The following is a 27708-nucleotide window of genomic DNA, read 5'->3' as shown; positions in this document are numbered from 1 at the left end:
CAGGGTGAGGTCATGCCCAACGTGAAACAATGACCCTCTGTTATTAATCGTCCTCTGTGAAAGACCATGAGGCCTCCAGGTCTTAAAGGAAAACATTCAATTTCACTCAGTGTTCGGAGAAAGTGAGAATCGCTGCATTTTACAGATCATCAACCGTGTTGTTCTGCTGTTTAATTGTTTTACCAAAGTATTACAAGTTTTTATTGAGACACGAGGGGGAATGCCGGCCTCTGAGGGAAAATTGGGATCCCAGTAAAAACATATGGGCTATGAAATTGCGAAAAAAGAAAGTGTCTACACTTTAATTGGCAGTTACTTGCAGCACGCTCAAAAACTATATAACTCAGGCAGTTACTTTGGCTGTGTACTTTAACAAGTATGTAACTGTATGATGTATTTACCGCCGTACAGACCAGTATTTGCAAACAGAGAAACAGGAGCAGTTCATTGTCAAGATACTTTATTACGGACTTAAGTGTTGTTTAATAGATAAGCACTACTTTTTTTTTCTACTTGTGCAAAACACTGTTAATGTTGTGACTTGTGGTTTGCAGTGGATAAGTGTGTGTACGTGGTGTTACTGCAGTACTGGATGGACGGATTGGATGCAAATTGATATATTGCATTATCAGCTTTGCAATGGGACAACATGTAACTCTGGACATTCATTGTTTATCTTTTTGTCTATATGATGGTTATTATTTTCTGTAAATGCACTTACACAAATGAAAGGGAATTGATTTAGAGGACGTGTATTTTGCACTGGGTTCGTCTCAGTGGAAAACTTCCGTCATGACGATTAAACTGCTCAATTTGCAGCAGTGACGGCAGATCAGAGGAGAAGCGCTGATTTCAGATCACTCCCACATTACCACAGTAATAAAAACTCTGTGGTAACCAGGGAACCCGATTGTGGTTTTCCTCTGTTTTCTTCTGTTTTCTTCTGTTTTCTTCTGTTTTCTTCTGTTTCTTTTGGAACACACATGCAGTTGTAAAAAAAATCTGCAGAGCAACTTAAACACGTTTAAATATGTGAAATGACCCTGGTGTCACTGCTCCAGTCGTTCAGTTATTACACAACAGATTATTATCATGACATCATTACTCTGCTAAATCAACATCCCATGTGTGTGCATGCTGTTGACTGCTGAACTGCAGGAGTTACCCAGTGTTTACTTTGTGTGCTTAAAATGAGGTGAGATAATAAACCGTCATGTTATAAAGTGTGTGTGTGTGTGTGTGTGTGTGTGTGTGTGTGTGTGTGTGTGTGTGTGTGTGTGTGTGTGATTGTGTGTGTGTGCGTGTGTGTGTCCATGCACGTTTGTCAGTTTTGCATATAGTTTGCAGAAATGTGCATGTGTTTGTACATGGATACCTGACAAGAATTACACAACCTCTCCGTCTCTCTCTCTCTCTCTCATACAAGCACACACACGTCTGTAGACACATGACAGTAGAGTGAAGTGTAAGTTCAGTTGTATGTACAGTACACACACACACACACAGAGGGGAAGATGGTGACCCTGCTGTGTGGTTGGTCATGTCAGACTGGTTGAGCAGGGATCCCGTGAAACGAGTAGATATCCAGTTGTCACCATCACCATGTGCACTAATCCAATGTGTGTGTTCACTGGATCCCCGGGTTTGAGCGTAGTGAATGAGATCAAACTAACTAAAACACTTTAAAAGCCTACAAATAGAAAAACCTGCTAAGAGTTGAATCTTTTGCACAGGCGCATGTAAAATATTTCTGGCACTAGAGTTTTAACAAAGAGTGTGGGTCAGCTACTTTAAACATCCGATTGTATTTATGTCCAATGCCAAAATAACAAATTGCGTTTGAAAATTTCAAAATGTTGGTGTTCACTACTATAAAAGCAGACAAGGTGGGTTGATATTGCGTTTCTGCCACTTGATGGGACATAGGGCGAGAATATCGTGACTTTGAGGAATATAAAGGGATTACATTTTTTTTATCGTTCATTCCTGCCTGGTTATAGGCTCAAGTTTGTAATGCTGTCTTCCCGTCAGATGAGGCTGAGATTGTTTAAAGTCTGAGTAATTTCCTCTCAGTCATAGACCTTAAACGTGTGTCACCGGCTGTGTGGTGCTCAGGACTGGATATAAAAAATTTAAATGTGTCCCAATAAAAAGTGGAAAGCGTAAAAAAGAAACAACACATTTTACAGGGAAATGATGTCTCACTGTAAACAGACAAACAGACAGTATTCATCACTTCGCTTTACATGTCTTTTATTTGTGACACAGTTTGGACAAGAAACCGCCGCATTTGTGGAACTCAGGAAGTGGGAATGCCCACATACACAGGAACACAGAGAAAGGAAGTGTGTGTGTGTGTGTGTGTGTGTGTGTGTGTGTGTGTTGTGGAGGGCGAGGAAGGCCGAGTCATAAAACCCAGGAAGTTGCTGGAAGGAATGTCCTGCGATGTCACACATGGCCGCGGCCTGAGAGCTGGTACCCCTCAGGGAGGTTTAAACTCCAAACAGCTTGTCGTCGGTAAAAATGTCACCAGAGACAAGAGCGACTCGACTCTCTTTCTTTCCACCACACCTCCACACAGCAACATGTACTGTACAGCTATTTACAGTTGAGCCGGCAATGTGTACAGCACACACACTTCCTGCAGTATCGCCCCCCCCCCCCCCCCCCCCCCCCCCCCCCCCCCCCCCTCCTCCCCAGACTGCCCGTGTGTTGTTTGTTTTGGATACAGACGTGCAATCGTAAATGTAAGTTAAGATCTCTTATTGTTGCAAAGTGCAATTTCTGTTTGAGGAGTTATAATTACGACAAACCACAAACACTGTTAGGACTGGTTTTGTAATCACAGGCTTTGGTGACTCAGAGGATTGAAAATTCCTCACGAGCTTGTGGCTGTTTCTGATGCTTTAATGATTTTTGTTCACATACTGGCTCTAGAGCACGGACTGCACGTCTGCATACAGAAAGACATGGCGGGTTTTGAGGAGAATCATTTATTCCCTGATACTTGTAAACTGTATCTGACTTGTAAAATGATTATATATTCAACTTTTTAACCTTCTACATACAATTTGTAATATTCTTTTTTATTATCATAGCTCTGATAATTTTTTTTTCAATTTTAATTATTTTATATTTCAATCTATGTTGTTTTTGCCATTTTCTCATCTGTGACAACCCCACCCCCCCTTCTGCCCTAATATTGTCTATGTTGTGTGATCTTCAAATTTCTTTTAATTGTTCCCTATTGTTTTCCCTCTATTATAAATGTTTAACCCGTAAAGCACCTAGCTAGTTGACACAATGAATTATGCTAATATACCAGATATAGAAAACATAACTTAAAACTAAATGATATCTACGCACTTTTTTCAAAGCAGTTTCGTAGATTTTGTTTAAAGTAAGATCACCTTATTTCAGATTTTGCAGTGCGCTGAATGTTACGTTTGCTTTGTCTGTTGCAAAGTTGCACAACAACAACTTTTAACCTCACCGTCATGTTCATGGTCATAATAGCATCCCTGCTTATGGTCATTGTGGTGGAATGCAGCCCTGCAGCAATTGCAGGTAAAACTATTGGTAAACCCTTTTACCAGAACTGCAGGTTCTAAAAAAGAATTTTTATTTTGCAAAATGTTAAACTATCTCTTGGTCTGAACATGGTTTCATGGGGCGTTTCTCTCTGAAATGAGCTGGTGCAGCAGCAGCTGGGAGGCAGAATGTGTAGAGGTAACATTCCTTCAGGGGGACGAGTCGGACACCAGCTCCCACAGGAGGAGACTTCCAGACCCCTGAAGGGCCCTCGAGCCCTGCGCTGTTGACCTGTGACCTCCTGAGAGACGATGAGGCCGTGATGAAAACACTGTGATGCTGCACCATTGCTTATCATCGGGAAAAAAATAATGGTTGATGAAAAAATATTTCCGGTATTTTTGGTGCTCCAGTTCGCAGAATACATGTACGTCCATTTTATGACAGGTTACACACCACCAAGAAAACCAGGAATTCCAGCTATTGCTGCCATCTTCATCCTCACAAGGACTGATGTAACATCCTCACAGGATGTCGCCAAACCTAAACCAAGTCATCACAGCAGAGAAAGCAGCTCAGAAACAGTAAGAACACTTCTGTTTCTGTTTGTGATGTTGCCATGACACATCGAACATAACTGGCATGCGACGCACCCCCCCCCACCCCTCCCCTCACCTACCTGGCAACACACAGATTAAGACAAACACACACACATGCACACATCTGGTACTTTACGGGTTGTAGCATTCCAGATGATGCTATATTAGCAAGGCTCTTAGGTAACACATTCTTGTAGCATGGCTGACGTCATAGGAGAGCCAAGTGTTTATGGACACACACACACACACACACACACACACACACACACACACACACACACACACACACACACACACACACACACACACACACACACACACACACACACACACCTGCACCTGTAGTCCTTGTTGAGGTCGGCCTTGTGCATTTATGCAAGATCTATTGCTCACTGAAGATGCAGCCTGTACTTTGGATTAGCGATGTAGATAACAGGTATTGATACAGATAATAGGGGCCGTGGCTCAAGTGGAGACCAGTTTGTTTGCTGATCCCTGCCGCATTCTATAGCATTAAATAACTAATCAAAACCAAATTTACCAGAACAATCCGCATTTGTGTGATATAATAACTACCTAAAATGACAGAAACCATCTATAAAAACAAATTATGGTACATGTCCCATCCACCAACATGGAGGAGGCAGGGTTCATGACCTATGCTGCAGCCACCCACCAGGGGGCGATTAAGATGCTTTGGCTTCACTTTGGGAGAGCGGTCATGCCAGTAATATGAGCAGCTGAAAGGAGAAGATGTAGAAACTGTTTGCTAAAGTCATAACAAACCAGAATTATACTTGAAATACTTGAGAATAAAAACACGAATAACAGTAGTTTTCCAAAATAACAATAGTTTTTTTAAATGTTATCAGTGTTGCAGTACAGGGAGGATTTTATGGTGGTAAAGTCCTGTCAGTTGGAGACGGGACCCTCCATACATACAGGATGTCCCTGCAGGGCTGGAGGGGCCGGCTGACTGAGTCACTGATATGAGGAACGCTGTGGCACCATGTGCTCGTGATCAGGAATGGAAAGAGTCGACTGATATTAGATAACTGACTCTCTCTCTCTCTCTCTCTCTCTCTCTCTCTCTCTCTCTCTCTCTCTCTCTGTTCCCTGGATAACAGATGGAAGTGCCCATGCAGAGAAATGCACGCTCCTGTGGTGGAGTGTAAGCAGTTGGATTACAGAGCTGTGAAATACCTTCACCGTGTGTCCGCATGTGTCATGTTAAATCACAGCTCAAGGTTTTCATCTTTATTTTCTGGCCGTGTGGGTTTTCACACTGCGGCACCGTATGTGGCCGAGTGTCTCACCACTCGGGGGTGGGAGGTCAAGGGTCAAAGGTCGTCGTGGTTGTGTGGGTGGTTGATTTCCCCTGTGTTCTATCTCCTTACACACACACACACACACACACACACACACACACACATGCACGTTTGTACTTCTATTTCTTTTTTCATAACTTCAATTTTATCGAAGTTAGATTAAATGCTTTTAAAATTCAAGTGCTAGAATCTAGAGAGTCCAGGAAACTGACAGCTTATAAGAACTATTCTGGAATCTGGTTTTTAGTTTTAGTAATACAAGACAAAGGCGAACACAGACATAGACAGGAAAAAGGTTAAAAATGAATGAATAGATAAAGTCAATCACGACTTTCTTGGAGGATGATGGATTGACCGCGGTGCACTATGGGAGGTGATCAGTGTTCCAGATTCTGAGGAACAGTCACTTCCCCCAAATGTCTACTCTTTATCAGAGAACAAGAGAATCCAGGGTCAAAGTTGATGAAGTTGTGCAGGGTCCATTATCCAGATCCAGTGCTGCGAGAAAAATCTAGATCCTCTACTGAAGAAGCAGCGATACATTAATGTTAATACAACCGATTACAAGTAAAAGCCCTTCAGGCAAGAAAGTATTATTATCATTAGAATGTAAAAAGTTTATGCAGCAGAATGGTCTTTGACAAATATATATTACTTTAAACATATCCTGCATTAAAATATTAGAAGTAATGTTGTGGTTGCTTGACATTTGAGTGTCTCTCAACCAGACCTTTTAAGAGTGGAGGACTTTACAACACGTCCTCTAATATGTCCTCATGCTCAAGGTCTAAAACGTCAGCTGGGTCTCATGAAGCGTGCACACACACTAATGATTCTGTGCACATCCCGTCCATCCTGCTGAGTAACAGCTCGTCACTTTGATCATCACAGGGAGGAAGGAGAGGAGAGAACCATCAGATACACAGTTAAACAAAAACAGAAAATGCTAATGAATTTTATTATGTAGTTTAGTTTAAATCATAGTGTCGATATCATGCAAATCATTGTCTAATCTGGAATTAAATGGATCTTTAGATTCTCAAGGTTTAAATGTAATAATGTCTTATGTATTTAATGTGTTTTTGTCTCTCTATCTGTTTATCGCAGCAGAGTGTTGGACTCAAGAAGTCAGAGGAAAGATTTATGCGATTGTAAACAGGGAGGAAGAGAGGAGAAGAGAGCAGGAAGTGCAGCATCAGTAAGGATGAAGCGGTTTTATCCGCTGTGTTAAAATGACATGTGCCTTCACTCAGTTGTGACCTAAGGGGACGCAGCAGGAAACAGGGTTTTTGGGGAGAGTCACCAAAATTATAGGTTTCATGATTTTGCAAATTTACTCATTAGCCTTGTATCCAAGTAGGTGTATCCAAACTTATTGTAAAGGCCGGCATCATCATCATGTGCGTCTATACATAAAAACGCTTACACACTTACACACACACACATTTTAAAGGTTGTTTTTCATGCCAGTTTTGCTAATTACAGGCCAGCCAGTAGGATGGAAGTTGGCAATGAGGTCTTTAAATCGCAAAAGTTTTTTTCTATGTCAAAGTTCACCTAATTAGTGATTTGGCTCTTACTGAATTTGTTCTGTACGTGTGCAGAATTTACTCCTCTGTTTGTTGGTGTCTAAACATAATATGTCTATTCATGGAAATGCACACACACACACACACACACACACACACACACACACACACACACACACACACACACACACACACACACACACACACACACACACACACACACACACACACACACACATTCATACACATACATATACAAACAAATCAGCTGGATCGCAGAACGTCACATGCTGATGTGCCCCCCCCCCTGCACAAACAGAAAATGTCAAGATGTGATGTGTGAAAGGACCTGATGTGTTCACCTCTGCACGTGGAAAAAGTTTTCACAGTCAGGCCTGAAAATGTGTATTCTAAGCATTTATTTGGAGTCTGGCTTCAGGATGAATATAAATCCAAAATTCATCGACCTTTAGCTTTTGTTTGGAAATATCAGGCTGTTATAGCTGCTAATGTTCGACTGTGTTCACGCCATTCTTCAAAATCTTTTATTATGAATTGAAGCAGATGGATTTTAGGTCTTCTCACAGAGATCTGCAGACTCCGCTGGGATTAGAAAAGAGTTTAAAAATGTATCTAATGCCTTTAAAGCCAATCGTGGATTTCAGTTACTGAAGAGAAAAGCTTCACATGTCTGTCTCTTCTCTCTCTAAGTTTTCTCTGAGTGTTGCTCTTAGTTTTTGGCAAAAACTGAGTCGTGTTCAAAGCCAAAAATCATTCGAGTAAGCAAGTGACTGCCAAAGCTGATCTGCTGCCAGTGAGTCGGCAGGAGGGGGGGGATCATCTTGGTCGCTGCTTCTCTTCCTCCATTGATGCTGATTCTCATCTGTTTCTCCTCATCTGCTTTTCTGCTGTCGTCTTCTCTCTCGTTCTGTGTGGAAGTTACATAAAAAGCAAACAGAGGGATGATGCCTTCAGGCAGAGGGAGACGTGGAAAAATGCAGAGGGGGGAAAAAAACAGAAAAATTGGAAAGTACTGACATAGAGATGGAGAGACGGGCAGTTAAAATAAGATACTAAAGGGAAACCAGAGCTCCACTCCTAGTTGGTCGTGTCTTCCCATTGGTTATTATAGCGGCCAATGGGAGTCCAGGGGAGGAGCACTTCCTGTGAGGTTGAGGGGGGGCCTTCCATGTGGTTTAGTGAGTGCTGGTGTGTGTGTTTGTGTGTGTGAGAGTGTTCATGCCTGCAAGTGTGTGTGTGTGGGCAGTCAGGAGTGTAAACGTGTAGTTTTGCATGGAAGGACATAGTATTTAGTGCATATATACAGGTCAGGTAGAGCGTGTGTGTGTGTGTGTGTGTGTGTGTGTGTGTGTGTGTGTGTGTGTGTGTGTGTGTGTGTGTGTGAGTGTGTGTGTGTGTGTGTGTGTGTGTGTGTGTTTGGTCAGTGTCTAGTTGGATAGATGACTTTGTGTGTGTATGTTATCTGATGTGGCCTTGTGCCCACAGCTTTGGATCAGTGACTTTCAGGAATGGGACTCCTGAAAGCACTCTGGATTTTCTATAGGGTGAATTTACAACATAAACATACATCTACAGAAACCAGGAGTAAAAAAGAAAAGAAAAAGAGGACACGTGAGCAGAGACGTGTAATTGACTAACTCTAGGGATGGAAATGTCACCACCTCGGTGCAGACTTACTGTAAATATCTCAGCAGTGAATAGATGAAGTATTCTGTACATTCATGGTCCCCTGAGGATCTAGAAATGCTTTACTGACTTTTCATTCAGGGCCTCCGTGACATTTTTAACATCTGGGGAAATGTCTCCATAACTATTTAATGGAGTGCCATGAAATGTTGTACATATATTTTCCAATAAAAAACCAAATTGTAATAACTTTGGTGATTCTTTGACTTTTCATCTCGAAGCCTATTTCAGTCGATCACCAGATACCTGTGGCTGCGGCTCAGGAGGGTCGTCCACTAACCAGAAGGTCGGTGGTTCGATGCCCGTGTGTGAATGGTGTGTGTGATAGAAAAAACGCAGCAGATAGAGGCCGTGTATAAATGAGAGTGTAAGCGGACGAAGGTGACTTGTACTGTAAAGCACTTTGAATTTACCACCTTGTGAGGTTTAGAACAATATGATTAAGATTACTTCATGTGTAAAACAATAAAAAAAAGGAAATTTATATTTGTACACATTTTTGTCTTATAGACTCGTTTCTCTTCTTCAGGAGTTTTTTTGAAGCTGTGATGTTGTGCATGTCAAAGATCCTCGTCTCAGTAGCAGATCACATTCCAACTATCAGGCTGGAGGGATTTCAAAAACAGTAGAAAAGTAATAAAACAGTGAGTAACTCCCTCCGCACGCAGGACGCAAAAGCTATAAACTCTACTAATTCATTGCAGATAATCACTCCTCCTCTTTTATTCTGTGTGGAGATTTTTAGACATTAATAGAAACAACAACTGCTAACATCTGGATGCCTTTCTTAGAGATAAGGACCAAAAACCTTTCAAATTAGATATTTACAGACTCCTGTTAAGTATCAGTGCACAGAAAGACACTGAGACATTCTGGAGACCATATGATTGGATGATATATCATATTTTAAAACACACAATACTTATATTTTGTAGCTGTCTGATTAGTTCTCAGCAGGGAAGGCAGTTTTTTCGCAGGATTAGAAAACACTCGCAGTCATCTACTCACCGTGGAGCCGGGTCGTCAATCCCGCACATGATGGAGCCTCGGCTGTAACTCACAGCTTCTGAGGGTAAATGTGTGGGACCTCCGCCGACCTCCTGCAGCCACGTGTGCACGCTGCTGCTGTAAATAAGGATGATATGACTTTTCTACCTTCCCGCTGAGACAAAGGCTAAAACTGACATTTTGTCATTTATCGACGTGTATATGTGAATACATCCAAAATAAAATGAGATTTAGTGCAGCGAAGGAACAGTCGGTGCATTTAGAGAGACATGACAGTAAGTGAACACACATGGGCCATAAAGTTGTATGTAGGCCATTCCAATGTTTTGGTTGTGGTGTGTGTGTGTGTGTCCATGTGTGTGTGTGTGTGTGTGTGTGTGTGTGTGTGTGTGTGTGTTTTGGCAGCATTCCCAAAGCTGATGTTGATAAAGTGTGACCACATGAGCCTCCAAAGAAGAAATGATGGAAACAGGCCAGAATGCAAACATACTTTTTTTTCTCTCTCTCTCTCTCTCGCTCTCTCTCTCTCTCTCTCTCTCTCTCTCTCTCTCTCTCTCTCTCTCTTTGTGTCTCTATATCCAACACTGTCTCTCTTTTTTTTCATCACTTCTTCACTTCTTCATGTCTTCCTCCCTCCTTCTTCACGTTTTCCTCCCTCGCTCCTACCCAGCTCTCCCTCTCGTTCTTTCACACACACTTCAGGAAAACATTCCAGGGGCCGGGCTACATGTGTTCCCAGTGTTTTGAAAGTCTTGCAGGTTTTTTTGGAATTGCTTCATAGTTTCTTGGAGATTAACATGGTCTGGAACAAACTGTACTCTTACTGTATGGGGGAAGATATCCAGGTTTCTTGCACAGAATGATATCACATGGGGCCTCGGCTCCTTCGGTAAACATCTGGATAAACTGCAAGGTGCACAAAAGTCCCAAAAAAACAAAGCATACCTCTTACACAAAGAGTCAGATTATTTTGGTTTTGGTTTGCGGCCTTTGCCGAGTCCAAAACCCACATTTGAAAATGTCAGCGGTGACGTCTCATTCCAGAACTCGTGGCCCAGCTATGATAAGCCACAGACCTCATACGGACGCCGTTCGGTGAGAGCTATTTGTTACCGAGCTGCACCTGCCAACTCGCTTGTCTCCCTGCGGAGGAAGGACGTGTGCCAGAGGGAAGTGGATGTAAAACACACTGGCTGCTGCTGCACAGTGGATCTGTGGTGCTGTTGGTTGGTTATCGTCATTCCGTTTGCCTCAGAGAATTTTGGAAGAAGAAACAAAGTCGATTATGATCTCAGCCTCCAAGAACGCTTTGTGCCTGTTTGACGTGTTCGCAGAGGCTGCAGTGCTTTCTTTTGTGCACTCGTAGCAACTGTTAACTAAGTGAAGTGGAAATGTTTGTGTGAAGTTTCATTGCAAAAAGAAAAGTGTTTGTCTCTACTTATAAAGGCTCCATATGTCATAGATAGATAGACAGACAGACGGATGGATAGAAGGAAGGAAGGAAGGAAGGAAGGAAGGAAGGAAGGAAGGAAGGAAGGATGGATGGATGGACAGACGGACGGACGGATACTGTGTAGCATATATAATTACATCAATTAAATTAATTGAGTAAATTCTCAAACATAACATATAAAACTGAGAAAAATAAGTCATTCTAAAAAATATTATTCCTGCTATACTAGATGGATGTAGATCTGTTTTTTAGAGTCATGGCACATGGTAAAATGGTGCATTCAAAAGCACGGTATTCTGGTGTATAAATATACAACTAAAGAATAATCACTTCCTAAAAACATCGGTCTTTGTTGCTTCCAAAATCATAACAGGAAGGTCATCGGTGCTGCTTCTTATAGAACAGCTGTATCCAGAAATTGGTTCACTTGAGCATTAATTGTCCAGGTATAGAAACACATGAGAGAAACTGAGGAAGCACAAGTAGAGGCTGCATTGTTGAATAATTACTGAGCAGTACATGTACAGTAATAATGTTCACAAGGCCATAAGGTGTGTCTAATTCACACATGATGGACTTTCTATACGTCTCTGGTTAAAGACAAGAAGAGAGATTCAAACAGCTCTGACACAGGCCAGAGTAAAATGATCCTTCTGTGGACAGACGCCTGTAATCCATGGCTCAGTGTTAAGAAACATAATATGTGCATGTGCAGGACGATAATTAGATCTCTGCATTTTTTAGTTCCTGACATGTGCTGAGGGTCATACATACATGAGGTCTTATGTAATGATGCACACACCCACCCACACACACACACCCAGACATACACACACACATACACACTCTTACACACACCCAGGCATACACACACACACACACACACACACACACACACACACACACACACACACACACACACACACACACACACACACACACACACGCACACACAGCACCTCTTTTTGGGGAAAGCTGCAAGGAAGCATGACATTTCTGCTTTTACCTGTTATTTCCTGCTTTGCCATCAAATGATTGTTCTGCAAAAATAAAGACATTTACTTTAACACACAAAACACACTCACACACACACACACTCAGCGGCAGAGGGTGCAACAAAGAGCAGCTCTAAAAACAACTTTCAAATGAGCTGCAGCACAAGAAACACTGTTGACTTTCTGTTTTCAGCACCCCACCTCTCTAATTTAGTCTCATCTATAATGGGAGAAAACACTCCTGAAACTAAATCTGGTGAACTAATAATAAAAAACATTTTTATGAGCCAATAACAAGAGTTAGATTTATCTTTTCCTAAATCTATCTCATCATATTTAAGGAATTTAAGGATTTTCTTGGGACAGTTCATATTGTTTCATGGATTATATTTATTTTCTGGCCATGTCCTGTAGTGGTATCCATGGTCTTTGCTGCCCTCTTCAGGTCAGTTTCATATGACTCAGCAGACATGTGGTCAACTTTCCCTCAGAGCTGCTTTCCTCTACTTCTCTGTTCCTCCCTCTTCTCCCTTAACTTCGCCTCAGTCCATCTTTTATTTTTATATTGCGTTTAACATCTATGTGTCTCTATAGGATGATAAACAGTAGCAGTGGTTTCCTAGAGGGCAGAGCTTGATAAACTTCATATTGTTGTCCCCTTGAAAGCAGGGGATGAAGACTGGTATGTTACAGAAGTGTGGTAGGATCATTTTATTTCATCAGTTCATTATTTTGATCATGTCAGGATCAGTCAATATCAAAAGCCAAAGAATAAAACACAAATCAATCACCTTCTCATAAAGTTGAAAGAGTTTCCAGACTTTAAAACTTCTATGCTTGATTCTGCTTTCTTCCATTTCCAGTAAGTCTCATGTTGCTTATAGATGAGAATGATTTTTATCCTTTATAGAGGATATGTCGCTATTGAGTGTATCAGGGAGGTTTTACAGTGTTGTTTGTGCAATGATGTGATGCTACATCTATAACTGACCCACTGGGCTCAGATCTACCGCTCAGATATTTGATAAAGGATATTTCATTGTGTATTGAGAGTGTGGAGTTGCTCGATATTGAACTTCATATTGGTATTGTGTGTAACTGCATATATGAACAAAACAAGATAACGGATCTATGACTTTAAAAGACACGATTGCAGGTGTAAATACAAAGTTATACAGTTAGACAGAAAAGAAAAGGCTTTGCATTCAGTGTTCTAGTTGTGTTTTTAAAAACTTCGATAAAACACTGGGTGTTGAGGATGGAAAGAATCATTTGAAGTCTTGAATCTATTGCTCCATGTTTCTCAGGGCGGTTCCAACCTGAACATGAACCTGTACGCCACCAAGAAGTCGGCAGCTGAGGGCATGTTGGACATCGCTCTGTTCCTAGCCAACATCACACACATGAAGACGGTCATCGAACAGGGAGCTGGATACAGGTATGTGTGTGTTTGTGTGTGTGTGTGTGTGTGTGTGTGTGTGTGTGTGTGTGTGTGTGTGTGTGTGTGTGTGTGTGTGTGTGTGTGTGTGTGTGAGTTCCCAGTTGAAATGTTCTACAGTAAAAGTAAAGCCATATTTACAGTTTTACCTCAAAACACACAAAGTTAATATCTCTCTTTGCATAATGTTTTTTCTCTTGTGTCCTCAGGTACTACGCTGCTGTTCTGACGCTCATCTCCTTCTCCCTGGCTCTTCAGATTGTGGCTGGAGTCCTGATCATCGTCATCGGTGAGCACTGCAGCATTATTCTAATGAAACATCTGCTGCTTCAGAAATCCACCCTCCATGTTTTTAACCAGTCATATTAACGAACTAAATCACTGACAAGTTGATTTGCAGTGACCACACAGGCCGAGCAGGTTTAGGTGTAATATCTCCAGGCCACCACATGTTGTGCAACACGAACAAACCACCAACGAAAAGCTGATAATTGGATTTTGTGTTGTATTTTGTTTTTGTATTGTCGCTATTTTTGGTATGTGTGTGTACATGTGTGTTGCAGCCAGGAAGGACATCACTGAAGAGGCCAACCAGAAGCGTCTGAACACTCTGAACAACATGACAACCATCCTCATCTTCCTCATCTTCGTCACCAACATCTGCATCACAGTGTTTGGGATGGAGCGAACTGGCCTGTTTGCCAGGATGCATTTCTGACTCTGACGTAGGGAACGATTTTAACATGCACAGGAACGCACACACACACACACACACACACACACACACACACACACACACACACACACACACACACACAGACACACACACACACACACACACACAAACACAAACAGAGAAGTGTGACTTACTGTACTTACAGTACTAATCTGCCACAGTATATAAATATATATATCTATATTTGATTTGATTCAGTATGAGTGGAAATGGACTGGGCCAAGGGACCAATTAGTGTCTTTGTGTCTCTGTGTGTGTGTGTTTCTGTGCGAATGTGTTGTCATTGTCTGTGTGTGTAATGTGTGTATGTTTTATCTTTGTGTGTGCAGCTCGTTTTGAACTGACCCTCCTCCCCTCCTGTCAGCGGTGTTTAAACTTCCTGAACAATCTGATCACAGGCATCATCTTCCTCACCCTCATCGTCAACATCATTAAATCGGCCTTCGGCACACAGCGCAGCTGGCTGCTGGGATGGATGTTTCAGCGTTTCTTCCTATGAGACATTCACACACTGTACGTTCATAAACACACATGATTAAAGTTGCTCTGTGCACAATTTAAATCCAATTTCAGCTGTACACATTTATTGAACCAAATTATGTTTATTAGAGTTAGGTGAGTTACGTGACACACTCGTAAACATACACACAATAACAGCAACATCCAGCCTCAAAGCAAATTTGAAATGAACTCACAGTATTAACAACTATACATGATACACAAGAGAAATGACTTTCCATCTGACTCACAAAAACAAATAAACCAATATTGCAATTTCCCAAAAATCTAACTCCATTAAAATGTATATTGGCCTCTAGACATCAGCTCCATGAAAGCTCCACTTCTATTAAAGTCTCTAGAAAAAACCTTCCACTTCTCTCCCTTTGTTTTCTGTAACAATCACAAGGGTGTGACTTGTCCTTTGCACGGCCCAAAGCAAATTTGCGTCTGTTGACCTCCACTGGTGTATTTGCATTGAACTTGTGTGTAAAATTCACTCGACCAGAGTCTGCACAAGTTCACAGGATCTCCTCAGAGGGGATTATTTACTTTAAGTACAAATGAACCTGTCATTTTGTCACTGGGTCATAATTTATGGGGGTGAGGGTCCCTCCCAATAATCAAAACCGGCCTGTGCATCACTGTCAATAATCATCACACTGAATGAGAAAGAAATGACTGTTAAGAAACGTGATACAGTTGGTTTTTCTCGACTCAATTCAATTTGCAGCACAAACAAATAATAACTTTTTAACCCCCTATTTTATTTTAGCTCCTTTTGCTACTAGGAAATTGGTTTTATCTCAAGTATGACATAAGAATAGTTATTATTTCTATTGGTATATCAAACCATTTTTCATTGGTAAGAAATAATCCAGAGTATTTGACTGTGACATTTGACCTCAATCCTTTCAATGTTCAGCCCAGACTTCAGTCCATGAGTCAACATGTCAGTGGACAGAGGCTGGAGGGGGAGGGACTGATCAGTGTGTGAACGTGCTGCTTGCATGAGAGCATCTCTGTGTTTGTGTTGGAATGGGCTATGTGTTTGTCTGTGTGCATGTTTCAACTGTATGTATGTGTGTGGGTGCGTTTAAAACGTTTGAAATACGTTTGTGTGTGTTTGTGTGTGTGTGTGTGTGTGTGTGTGTGTGTGTGTGTGTGTGTGTGTGTGTGTGTGTGTGTGTGTGTGTGTGTCCCAGCCCGCAGGGACCTGAACGTGGTGTCCAATCAGAAACGACTCGACTACCTGAACAACGTTGCCACAGGCGTCATCTTCGTCACCACAGTGATAAACTTCTTCGTCAGCTTCTTCGGGTCCAAGAGGACGGGCTTCTTCCGCTGGCTGCTGGCTCGACTCCACTTCTGACACACACACACAAACACACACATTTGTCAAATCAAAGTTAAAATAAAGCAAAAAGTTGTTTGTGCACTTGTAAGTTGTATGAAGTTGGGAGACACAAGTCACATATGTAAGAAACATCACATCTTTTATGGTTATTTATTATTCCGTCTTTGACGTGTGCTGTTCCATTTATGTTTTCATGCTTTAATCCAACTAAAATATTTTCCCTTTAACCAACTCAGCATCTATTGTAATACATATTGATGCATTGTGTTTTTAAATATTTACACTTGTCATGTCTTGAAATGGAAAGATTGAGAAAACTTGATGTAAACTTTAATGTTTTATATTATTTATTCTCAAAGGTTTTTTTTGTTTTTTAAGATTCAATCTCAAACAGATACAAGGGAAGTAGATATATGAGACGTACGTTCACATTGTCCTTCAGAAAGTTGAATAAATGTAGTGATTTAACAGAAGCCTGTGATGCTTACTGTGGTTCTTGCTGAAGGTGAAATGGTGACTGCGACTCGTCAACTGCACTCATGTTGTGGGAACTTGTCTTCCCTTATGTTCTAAGGCTTTAGTTAAGGTGAGGTCAAGGTCACAGTGTGTCTCTAAGTGTGTGTGTCTGCCGCAGGACGCCGGGACCTGAATAACTCTGCTCTCCAGAAGCGTCTGGACTACCTGAACAACATGACGACCATCATAGTCTTCATCACCTCAGTCCTCAACTTCTTCATCAGTACCTTCGGCATGCAGCGCACTGGATACTTCCCATGGCTCATGAGGCGCTTTCACTGACCCACACACACACATACACCTCTGCTACACACTGACATACTTACAAGAACTCATAATATACATACATGCATAGAGAGCACTTTTTGCTTTAACTCTTTGTGTAACTTAAGAATATTCTCCTTGTTTTTTTTAACAGAACTGCCATTTCTTACATGTTTATACATGTCTAAATGATTTCATAGCCTACTCAATATAATTGTGTGTAATACACTAAAGTAGACACAACAAAACACATACATGCAATGACTATTGTTGATCTTCAGCATAAGATGGTCTGCATTTGTGAATGGAGTCAAGTTGCTGTATCTAAAATAGCATAAAATAAATACAGAATAAATAATAAAGCTGTTGTATCTAAAATATTTCAAACAGCATTAGTCAGGATTAGGCAAACAAATTAGATCAAATTTGTGTTAAGTAAGATAAATTATATTGAGACTGTTTCTCATAGAAGTACATCATGCAATGCCTGTTTTTAACCAGAGGGTGACACTGTTGTCAAACAAGTATTCTGGTCTGTTTTTGAACGAGCCAGGAGGAAATAACAACTGGGCACAGGCATCATGGAAATTAAATTCCATTCCACCACTTTAAAAAGCCACTGTAATATTCAAATTGAACATTAGTTTCAGAACTTACATCTTTGAACCAAATTTGCAGTTGACATCACTAAACTTCCCTTTTTTACTCATCTTATCACTAATCTTGTTCATTTGTTATTTCTTTGAGTTTTCGTGTAAAATGTGAGCAGATGATATATAGATGTGTGTCTCTGTGTGTGTGTGTGTGTGCCGAATGTTGGATATGGTACATACATAAATAATTTCATGATTATATCAGTTAATTTGAAAACCTACAACTCATGAGTCCAGAATTCACTCATCTTTTAAAGCATAGTTTTATTTTAAATGCTGAAACACTCTCCAATCATGCTTGGCCAACATATATCTGATTACAGACTTTAAAACCAAGTGTTTGCTCTGTATTATGCAACTGATATGTGTATATGTGTTACTATCCTTAATAAAACTGCATTTCTTTAAAAAAAAAACATACTTCTCTGTGTAGCCTGAGCAAGACACTTGTTTACCATGGTACTTGTTCATAAGTATAGATATTTATATATCAATAAGTATACCTTTATATCTATACCTTTATCAATATGCTTTGTAGAAGTTAAATTGAAAAGAAAATAGCAGTTCTCTCTGGATGGAGTTAGTGGAGACGCTTCAGAAGAGAGCGCTGGTTCTCCTGCTGTGTTTCTCTCAGGGGGAACTTTAGCCAGCAAACTATTTATACCTCAGCTGTCTGACTGACTGGCGCCCAGGGAACTGGGACACTGTGTGTGTGTGTGTGTGTGTGTGTGTGTGTGTGTGTGTGTGTGTGTGTGTGTGTGTGTGTGTGTGTGTGTGTGTGTGTGTGTGTGTGTGTGTGTGTGTGTTTGGCCAGTGTCTAGTTGGATAGATGACTTTCTGATGATGTGTGTGAGACAGACATATAGAGACATGAAATATGCCACACTACTCTCACCTGAAACTGTATGTAGGTCGTTCACTCGTCACAAACTCTGAGGTGTGAACGTCTGACTGGTTCTGATATACTGAGTAAATGTAAACAAGAATGACACATGACGAAATGAGACACCTCCTAATGAAAGTAAACAAATAAAAGTATTTGAGTGTAAATGATCAAATCAACACTGCAACAAATCAAAGATCATCTCACGTCTTAAAATGATCACAAAACCATCAAATTGAGTAAAGAGCTGTACTTTTCTGTGGCCTACTGAACTGTCCTAATTCCATGTGCTTGTACTTTTTTTGAGTATTCCCCTGATATGCATATTTCTGCTTCTTCTCAACTACATCTTAGAGAAACTATTTTTCTCAATACATAAATAAATAGATGGATGTATAGATATCTTAATTTTACATAATTCCAGTTTCTATTTTTTATACCTATGTATAATTTTATCTATTTTTTACCTATTTTATCCCGTCTCACATTTATGATTGCCTTTTTATTTAATTTTTCATGTGTCTTTATACTCTAGCGTTTTCTTATTCATAAAGGACCTTGTAACTTAGTCTACAGAAGTGTTATGTTAATAACAAATATAAGATATCTACATATATATATAAAGTGTATATAAATATAAATCAACTATATCTAAATGCATAATTTTGATATAATTATATTACAGTAAAATTTGATGTAAATTATCATAATCTATCATATACTTGACGTGATATCGTTGTCAAAGCTAACAATTAGACATGTAAATAATAATAATATGTTTGTTATACAAAATGATGAATGGATGATGAAGAGAGGGAGGGAGGAAGAGGAGAGAGGAGGGAGGGGCTGTTAAAGGCTGTTACGTCTCGGGGGCGCGCTCGCTCCGCCGCGCTGACGTCACGGGAGCGCCCGAGCACCGGGGGGAGGCAGCAGTCAGTCAGTCAGAGACCGAGCGGAGAGGGAGACACACGGGGGAGAAGAGGGAGCGAGACACCGAGCAGACAGAGAGACAGCTGCGGTCCACCGGAGCAGACAGACAGGCAGGCTGCCCGGGAGAGAGCGCGTCACCTCGGCTGACCGTCTGGTCCCGTTACGCGGCGTCACGGCGGCAGAACCACCGGAGAGCAGAAGATAGTGAACCCCTTCCTCCATCTTTTTTAACTGAGCTTATTCCACTGGAGAGGACACACAGCCGCAGTGAGTACTGGAACTTCCTCTCTGTGTGTGTGTGTGTGTGTATGTCTGAGAGAGCATACATGATTCATAACATGGGCCTACGTGTGTGTCTGTGTGTGTCTGTGTGTGTGTAGCCCATGTATGTGTGTGTGTGTGTGTGTGTTGTGCTGCTGTCCACATACATGTCTGTCTAACAGGAGCGTGGACACATATGCACATTGAGCTGTGGTCTCAGGTCAGTACGTGAAGGAGGATTATCTGACGTGTGTCCGTCCCACACATGTCATCACCAGATACGTTGTGTCTTTGTATTCTTCAACACAACGGACGCAACTTGACGTGCACAGCGCCAGGTGAGGCTGTGCAGACCAGAGTCTTCCTCCTCTTCCTCCTCTTCCTCCACGTCTCGCCTGTGTACCTGCCCAGTAATGCGATTATCAGGCTGCTCGCTGTGTTGCAGGCGCCACATGAAGTGTCCATCAAAATCCACGTAGACTGTTGTTGTCCTCACATTCTTCTAATGTAACATCTGCAGGGACCTGCTTGTTGTCTGGCCTGCTGTCACACCTCCTGTGGAATCACTGACACCCACAAGTGGAAGTCAATGATAAGTCTGTGTTTCATCTCTCATCTCACTTTTCAAACAGGATCCCTCAGGTTCTCTGATGGTTTTTTCAGTTTTTTTCAGTTTTGAACTTTTGCAAGATGACACAGAAATCAATGCACGTCTCTAAATCCTCGTCTTCATTGCTGTTATAGCTGCAGAGGACTGTCACATCCATGTGTTGACAGATTGCAACCAAAGCAACATGTGAAAGACTTGACTAACTAAATTGATTTGTGTAAAATAGCTCAAAAAGCCATAAAGCAATATTGCATTATAACTCCATCAATAGCAGGACAACAAAAGTCTCGTATATATCGATACATTGATTATGCATTGTGCAACAAAGTGCGGAGGTATAACACAATTGATTAACCTCAGATTTGTGTATTTTCTGCTCATAAAGAAGAGTTTGAAACCAAAACCTTCTCTCAGCCTTAAACCCTAAAAGACCCAATAAAGTGACATTTATCATGATGACTATCGACATCAACTGATTTTATCTTGATGTAATTTTGGGCCATATCACGGAGCCCTTGTGCAAAACATGGATCTGATGTGATTGTGTTGTTGAGGGCGGGGAGCTGGCATCTGCTGCGTGTGTTTTGCAACACTCAAGGGTGGTTTAGTGGTGGTGGTCGGGGGATGAGGGGGGGGCTGGACCATGACTGTATGATTTCCTCCGTGTTCCGCCCACAGCTCCATTTCTTCGCACCGCTCCTCCTCCGGGAACACGAGTCAGGGAACGGAGCTGCTGCTTCCTTCCTCCTGAGGTCATTGTAAACACTGGACATTTTTAAATGTCCCGGCTCTGCACGCCCCAGTCTTCCTCTGGCTGAACCTGATTATAATACTAGTTACTTATAATACAATACTATACTATACTATAATCTTCCAATCTTAACATATGGACCTGAGCCATAAAAATAATAAACTGTATTTATACAGCACTTGACTTAACAAAGTTACAAAGTCCTAATAAAATAAACATGAGGATTAAAAGAACAGTAATTAAAAGTTAATCAGTTCCAGAATCAGATGGGAATACAATTTAAACTACACACCACAATCAGAAAATCTTTGTGATTAAATCTATTTAAAAAGAGATTTGAAAGACACTAAAGATTATTTTTTGTGTGAAGGTTTTCAGGATTTTTAACACAATACAAAATTGTATCTAGTTTCCCCAATTCTCTTCATATGACAATACCACACAACAACAAATTTAAAGAGCTGAAATATAATAAATGTGTATGATCACTAAATTTTGCTAAAAGAAAAAAGGAGGGGGGGATGTGTGTCTTGGCACCAGTATCATGCTAAAATTAGTTTCCATATGAAAATTGTTCATATGAGGCAACTTTGCAGATTTCAGTTCTTGAATGACGTTCTCCCTGGTGTCTTCCACCCGCTCTTCAAAACCTGTCTTCCCACCATGATGCCAGTCAAGATCCAGTCACTTATAGAGGGTCCCTCTGTCTACAACCTTGGATTAAACTTCAAATTGGTCCTCAGAAATTACCATAATACGCTTGTGGACCCTGTTTAAAAGTCTGGGACCACGGTGCACTCCCACATGACATGAGTTAAAGTGCCCTCTGAGGATAATGGCCTGTTTGATCTCAGTAGGTGATCTGTCGCACGGTATCGGGGACTCTGTGATGTGGAAATATAACCAGCAGAGCTCCATCCACAGATCTAAATGAACAGAGTCAGGCACAGAGGGGGTTAATAAGTATGTGATGAAGTTAGAAAAGTGAGGCCAGTTATTGCCGGAAGTGATGGGTAGAATTTTGTACTGTGCATCTGTACAGTGCATTTGGCCAATGCTACGTTTTAGTATTTCTTGGCGCCTGTTAGCATCCAAGCATTCCAATCCATTGTTATAACCTCCTGAACTTTTGATCCCTCATTAACCTCTCTGTACTGTGACTCCTCTGTCTTCAGACTCAACGTCAGAGGCAAGAACTTCTGTCTTATCGGCTCAAGACTTTGGACCAGTATGAGGAGCTGAGCCTGATGAAGACTGTAGATCTTTAAAATCAATTCCCAGCACTCACTTTTATCATAAGAACATGTAATCGTTATTTACTGAAGTAGTTTATCACCTTGTTAGTGGTTGGCTTTATTTCTATCATATCATGTCGGATGGATGGATGTTTCAGGGGATGTTTGAGTCACCCTGTACGTCACATACCTCTTTACAGGATGAGCCTGGCGGAGTCGCACTCTCTTTCTCTTCCTTTAACCACCTCATACTCCTGAATTGCCCTTTCCTGCCTTTGTGTTAATTGTCGAATCGCAACGGCCCATTTTCCATATTTGTTATGTAGGCAGCAGTAGCAGCTAAGATCAGATAAGAGCACATGGAGTAATTGCAAATGCATGGCATCGGCGTATTTCATATGCATCAGTGTGTTTGTGTACATGGAGGTGTGTGAGTCACAGTGTGTAATTGTGTGTGCGCTTTGTTTGCCCGGCCTGCATCTCAGATTAATTTCCTGTGGTACACAACAGACTGGAGCTGATGCTATCAGTGGCTTATCAGCGTTGTGCTTTCCAGAGTCTGAACCATATTATATGTTATCGCGGACAGGAGCCGTGGCCACAGTCACTCCGGTGTTACTTCTCTGTATCTTACCCAGACATCTTCTGCCTGACACAAGATTCACTGTCACCCACCCGCTAATATTTACCCCCAAGTGTAAATGTGCTGATGAGTTAATTAAAAAAAAACAAATTTATGTTTTGGCTTCCAATATACTGTGTGCAGGTGTAGCTGGGTTTTCTATTTATGGCAGAAGGGATGAAAACTTTAGAGTTTTTTCATCCATGGTTAAAAATCCTCCTCAGGCTATTTATGAGGATGATTGCTGTATAATCAATATAATGCCCTGACATGGAGACAATATCTCGTGTCTTGTGTGTGGAACCAGGCCAAACCACTGATAATACAGTAATCAAAACCAAACGACAGCATTGCTTGAGTTATGTGTTTCACAGCAGAGCTAAATAAATCCTGTTAAGCCCTGATGCATAATGAAGTAGTGAGAAACTGCACTGGGAGTGAGGTATCGGGCCTGTTTTTATTAAACCGCTCAAAGTGGCATTATGTGAAAACTGACCTGAATAAGAATATCATAAGAATAACCACTATTTCTTATTTAAGAGAGCTGCAGAGGTCTCTGAAGTGGTTACATATTACATCCTAGATGATTGGGTTAGGGTTAGGGTTTACATATGATTTAAACATTTGATATAATTTAATTCCACTTATTTCCTATTTCTTTGCAAGCAACATAGTCAAAGCAGAAATCATATTTGTTTTCTGGCCTTGTCATTTTCTGGCCTTTGATTTCTGTGATGGACCTTTAGCAGAATTTCTATAATGAATGTATTACACTGTTTGCACGAATTGCACAGATAAAATTAACTTCTTTGAAAATTAAATTGCATAATAGTTTTGCAGAAAAACTGATGTTTTTTACTCCTAAATTTTAATAATGTTTGACACAAGCTGCTACAGAGTCTTGCATTTGTCTTACAATGATGTAATGCTAACACTCTTGGGGTTGAGATCATTCACCTCCCATTTGCACCCGTTAGACAAGTAGCAGTCAGATTTTCACCCATCGTCCTGATAAAGCAGCTGTAGAGGTTAATAATCTGGCGTGCAACGCTTCATCTTTTTAAATCTTCAGGCAGAGTAGATGCAGAACAAGTTTGGCTCCCCCCTTCAGCAGAGCTGTCGAGTTGATTTCCAGCGAGATGTGTAACCTCAGACAGCACCAGCGAGTCCTTTCCAGTCACATCACCGTAATCACACGAGTAATAACAATGTTCGAGTTGAGGATAATGGGTTTTAGTGAGCCCCCCGATCCTCAGGCGAGCGACAAACTTTGTCAAACTCTGCTCCCACGCTGAAACGCAAGCTCGGCTAAGTATAGGTTGAGTGGTGTGTTGCTTTGTGTGGTGTGATAGACGGATGTGTGGTTGTCACATAAATAGAACATGCTGAACACCTTCAGGAATGCTGATGGAGGAAGAGAGGAAACATCAGGGAGGAAAGTGAGAGTGGGAGAGGGGAAGGATGGATTCGAGGTCGGAGAGAGGAATAAATCGGAATAAAGCCTCTGTATCTCATTTTAGGTATAAACACCTGTCTTACGTGTTGTGTTTAATGCTAATCCTCACCCGTCATGTTTGCTCATAGGCTCTGTGGTAACATCTGTATTGTTGTGAGCAGTATAATGTCTTTCAGTTCATTTAGTTCCGGGCACCAGATTCACTGTTTTGGGTCATTCTCAGTCACATACCTCACTGTAGGCTACGTGCCCAGCTCCAAACAACAGAGAGCCATGCTGATGAACATAATGGGACATTAGCAGCTAAAGAGCCAAACGTCTCCCTCAGGATTTACTAGGGACCATAAACAGAGCTGAAAAAAGGACTGAATGTTGAAATCATCAAATGGACAGAAACATGGCTCCGGTACTTGCAGGTTGAATATACTGCCAACTGTTTGTTATGTAGGTATATTAACCTAAAAGGTGATGATATGTCTGTGTCATCGACTTTCTGCTGCTATTTAGGGTTTAAAATTGAGCTTTTATCTGTAGCCATGTTGTGAAAATGATAACATTTGAAGTCAGTCATCTGCTGGGCCAGAACATACTGGATCTACGCAAGTACAAGTACGTGGCATGACGCCATGGAGACATTCTTGGTATCCTGGTGTGATATTCTAGGATTTTACGAGGCCTAAGACAACAACACTGTTTGAGGAAAGATACAAAGATACAGCGTGGCTGTTAGAAACAGTACAGAGAGGCAGAGGATGAAACACAATGGTGTTTCCTGACGATTGGTATTAAGACATAAGTGGGATGAAGTTATTTTGGTTCTTAAAATGTATTCCTAGGCTTTTCCAGGATCTGTTCCAGTATGTATTGTTTTTTCTCAATAGAAGCCCCAGTCAGATTCTTGCTGACAATTCAGATTTTTGCAGCTCAGTAATTGTGTCACTATTTATTTGATTAGAGCTGGAATGATTCATCTATTAGTGGACTGACAGAGAATTTGAACATGATTACTGACTTCAGATCCTTAAATGTTAATACTGTCTGTATTTCAAAGTTTTATAACATGTTAATCCGGATATTGTTGGGTTTTTGATTGTTGGATGACAAAACAAGGGTTAGGGTTAGGTAAGGCAGATGCCAATATATACATCAGCCAACATATTTATTAATAAAATTGGCAATTATTCCCAAGATGTTGTTATCAGGCCCTTATGACAAAGAAATGTAATTGAGGCTTGATATTTTACAGGTTAAACATAAACTTTATAATAAGTAACTATAAATAAAATCGGCCCAACGATGAATCGCTCTACTTGCACTGATTTTTTTCATAACCATCTATTAACAGATTAAATGATTAACCAAGACATTTTCTTTACCCTAGATCTGATCATATCTGTTATAGCAAATCAATATTCATGCAAACTTAACCACAAATATCATTCCAAGGCGTGCATGAACTTGAATTTGAATTTTTTTAAACGAAGCTGATGCTCATGAATTCTGTGAGATTGGGTTGAAAGCTCACTCCGCCCCTCAAGGTGAAGAGTGGACTCCCATGAACCTTCAATGTGGCAGTGTCTGACAGATGTTTCACCACGGTGCTGTTTCACAGTTTTGTGAAAGGGCAGGAGGGATAGTGCGCAATTGACAAATAGCTCTCAGACAGTCATGTGCTAGTGTTCGCTGGATCTCATGATTCCAAGTGCGTCATACAATTGGCGTTTTGTTTTTATTCTGTATTTCTCTACTTGATGCTTTGTCCTATCTGAGCTCTCCCTCGACCTGTAGGACACACTGGTGATTCATTCATATGACCCTTAGACTTGAACTGTAGAAAACACAACCTGGTGTGTGTTGCGGTTTCCATGAGACCATGAAGCCAATAACAACAAAAAAGAGCTGTGTGATTAGCTGTGTGATAAATGGGTGACCTGAGTGTACCTCGATTCTTGCCTCATGCATTCTGGGGTCGGTGCCACCTCCCTGCAACTGTTATCAAGATAAACAGTTTGTATGTGTGTATTTTGTGTGTTTATGTCTAAACACGTACATTTAGCTTTAGCCGGATACAGAAAACTGCAGCTTGCATGTTACCAAACCTATAATCAAATGTCCCGTTCATAGTTTTTCGTACGAAGCAATGACCCATGGAAAAGAAAGTTAGCACTAAATTGTAGTATTGTGGATCTCCACTGGAAAAGTATGAGTGGGGGAAGTACATTTTCTTTTCTACTGTCTATCAGAGATGCCTTTGAGCAAGGCTTTTAAACCACCAACCACTAAGTGCCCCAGCAGGGGCAGGTCATGACCCAAAAAAGAGCTGGATAAACGCTTGAATAAAGGCAACAAAAAGAAGCCAGACAGACAACGTTTTTTTTTTGTGCTTTAGTGAGAATCAGGACACGAGCATATACATTATGTACAGGTCAGCAAGTCGAGAGGGGAGGAGGAGGAAAGCCCCCGCAAAACACACACACACACACACACACACACACACACACACACACTGTGTCCCTGTAGTCTCATAACGGCCTCAAATGAAGCATCAGATGTGTGTGTTTGTCGTGACGTGATTCTTTAGAGCCACCGAGCTGATGTGTGTTCATCTGTGTCCATGTGTTGAATATTTTCATGGTGTTTTTTTTGCATGTGGACTGATATGTCTGATATCTTGGCTCATTGTGCACATGTTTGAGTGAGTGAGAGCATGTGTGTGTGCTGCTGTGTGCCAGAGGCAGCGTTCTGGCCTGTTTCTGTCCAGGTGTGTGTTTTTGGCCTGAGGGGAGACGGAGCAGATGGTCCCCGTACGTGTTTTCAGTGTGTGTACGGGTCGGTGTAACTGACTGGCTGTCAGTGAGATCTCCCTGGCCAAAAGATCTGAGCCTCAGCTGGAAAGACACACCCTGGGCTGTTAAAGGGACCAGAAGTCAGTGCAGGTAGATTAAAAAGGAGCAAACCGACGGCCTGCCTTCAAACACGGGGAGAACATGCAAACTTCCATGCACAAAGACCCTGGCCCAAGCAAATGTGCAATTTTAATTTCAGTATTTGTAACCTGAACAAAAGCTGTTATTGTTTTCAGAGCATAAAGTGTAAGTGAGAAATGTTTATGGCTGGGATTCGAACCAGGAACCTTCTTAGTACTGCTCAACAGTGAACCACCACTGCTCTAAAATGTGATTTAAAATATATTGACCTTGAATTTCAAAATTTTACATTAGCAAGTATTCACATTGAAGTTTTTTTAAAAGTCTGAAACTTTAAAAACCCGAATTGTTCATACAAACATATTGAAGTTCAGAACATGGTGTCCACGGTGGGTAGTTCAGGGAACCTCAGAGATTAGAG

The 27708-nt window shown here is 41.1% G+C and overlaps 2 protein-coding genes across 20 annotated transcripts in view; both read left to right on the top strand.

Annotated features, from left to right (window-relative positions):
- The window catches only part of LOC117757379 (ninjurin-2-like), a 46929-nt gene that overhangs the window by 8650 nt on the left and 10571 nt on the right, over nucleotides 1–27708 (top strand). The window contains exons 2-5 of one of the 9 annotated variants that reach the window (XM_034578486.1): nucleotides 13458–13588; nucleotides 13798–13877; nucleotides 16028–16205; nucleotides 26828–26871. In XM_034578486.1, coding sequence (XP_034434377.1) covers nucleotides 13458–13588; nucleotides 13798–13877; nucleotides 16028–16194 — 378 coding nt within the window. In that variant the 3' untranslated portion in view covers nucleotides 16195–16205; nucleotides 26828–26871. Of the gene's footprint in view, nucleotides 1–13457; nucleotides 13589–13797; nucleotides 13878–14151; nucleotides 14322–14653; nucleotides 14838–16027; nucleotides 16653–16813; nucleotides 17544–26827; nucleotides 26872–27708 lie in introns of those variants that run through there. The other 8 variants (XM_034578490.1, XM_034578491.1, XM_034578484.1 and 5 more) reach the window with 8 other exon arrangements.
- LOC117757376 (ELKS/Rab6-interacting/CAST family member 1-like) overlaps nucleotides 19421–27708 on the top strand; it is a 113038-nt gene continuing 104750 nt past the window's right edge. For 7 of the 11 annotated variants that reach the window (XR_004613104.1, XR_004613103.1, XR_004613102.1 and 4 more), the window contains exon 1: nucleotides 19422–19692. The gene's annotated coding sequence lies outside the window, so the exon portion shown is untranslated. Of the gene's footprint in view, nucleotides 19693–27708 lie in introns of all 11 variants that reach the window. The other 4 variants (XR_004613100.1, XR_004613101.1, XM_034578474.1 and 1 more) reach the window with 2 other exon arrangements.

This window comes from Hippoglossus hippoglossus, chromosome 23 (genome assembly GCF_009819705.1).
Source record: "Hippoglossus hippoglossus isolate fHipHip1 chromosome 23, fHipHip1.pri, whole genome shotgun sequence".
NCBI classification, from domain to species: domain Eukaryota; kingdom Metazoa; phylum Chordata; class Actinopteri; order Pleuronectiformes; family Pleuronectidae; genus Hippoglossus; species Hippoglossus hippoglossus.
The sequence above is the reverse complement of the archived record's forward strand: the minus strand, read 5'-3'. Positions and strand labels throughout refer to the sequence as shown.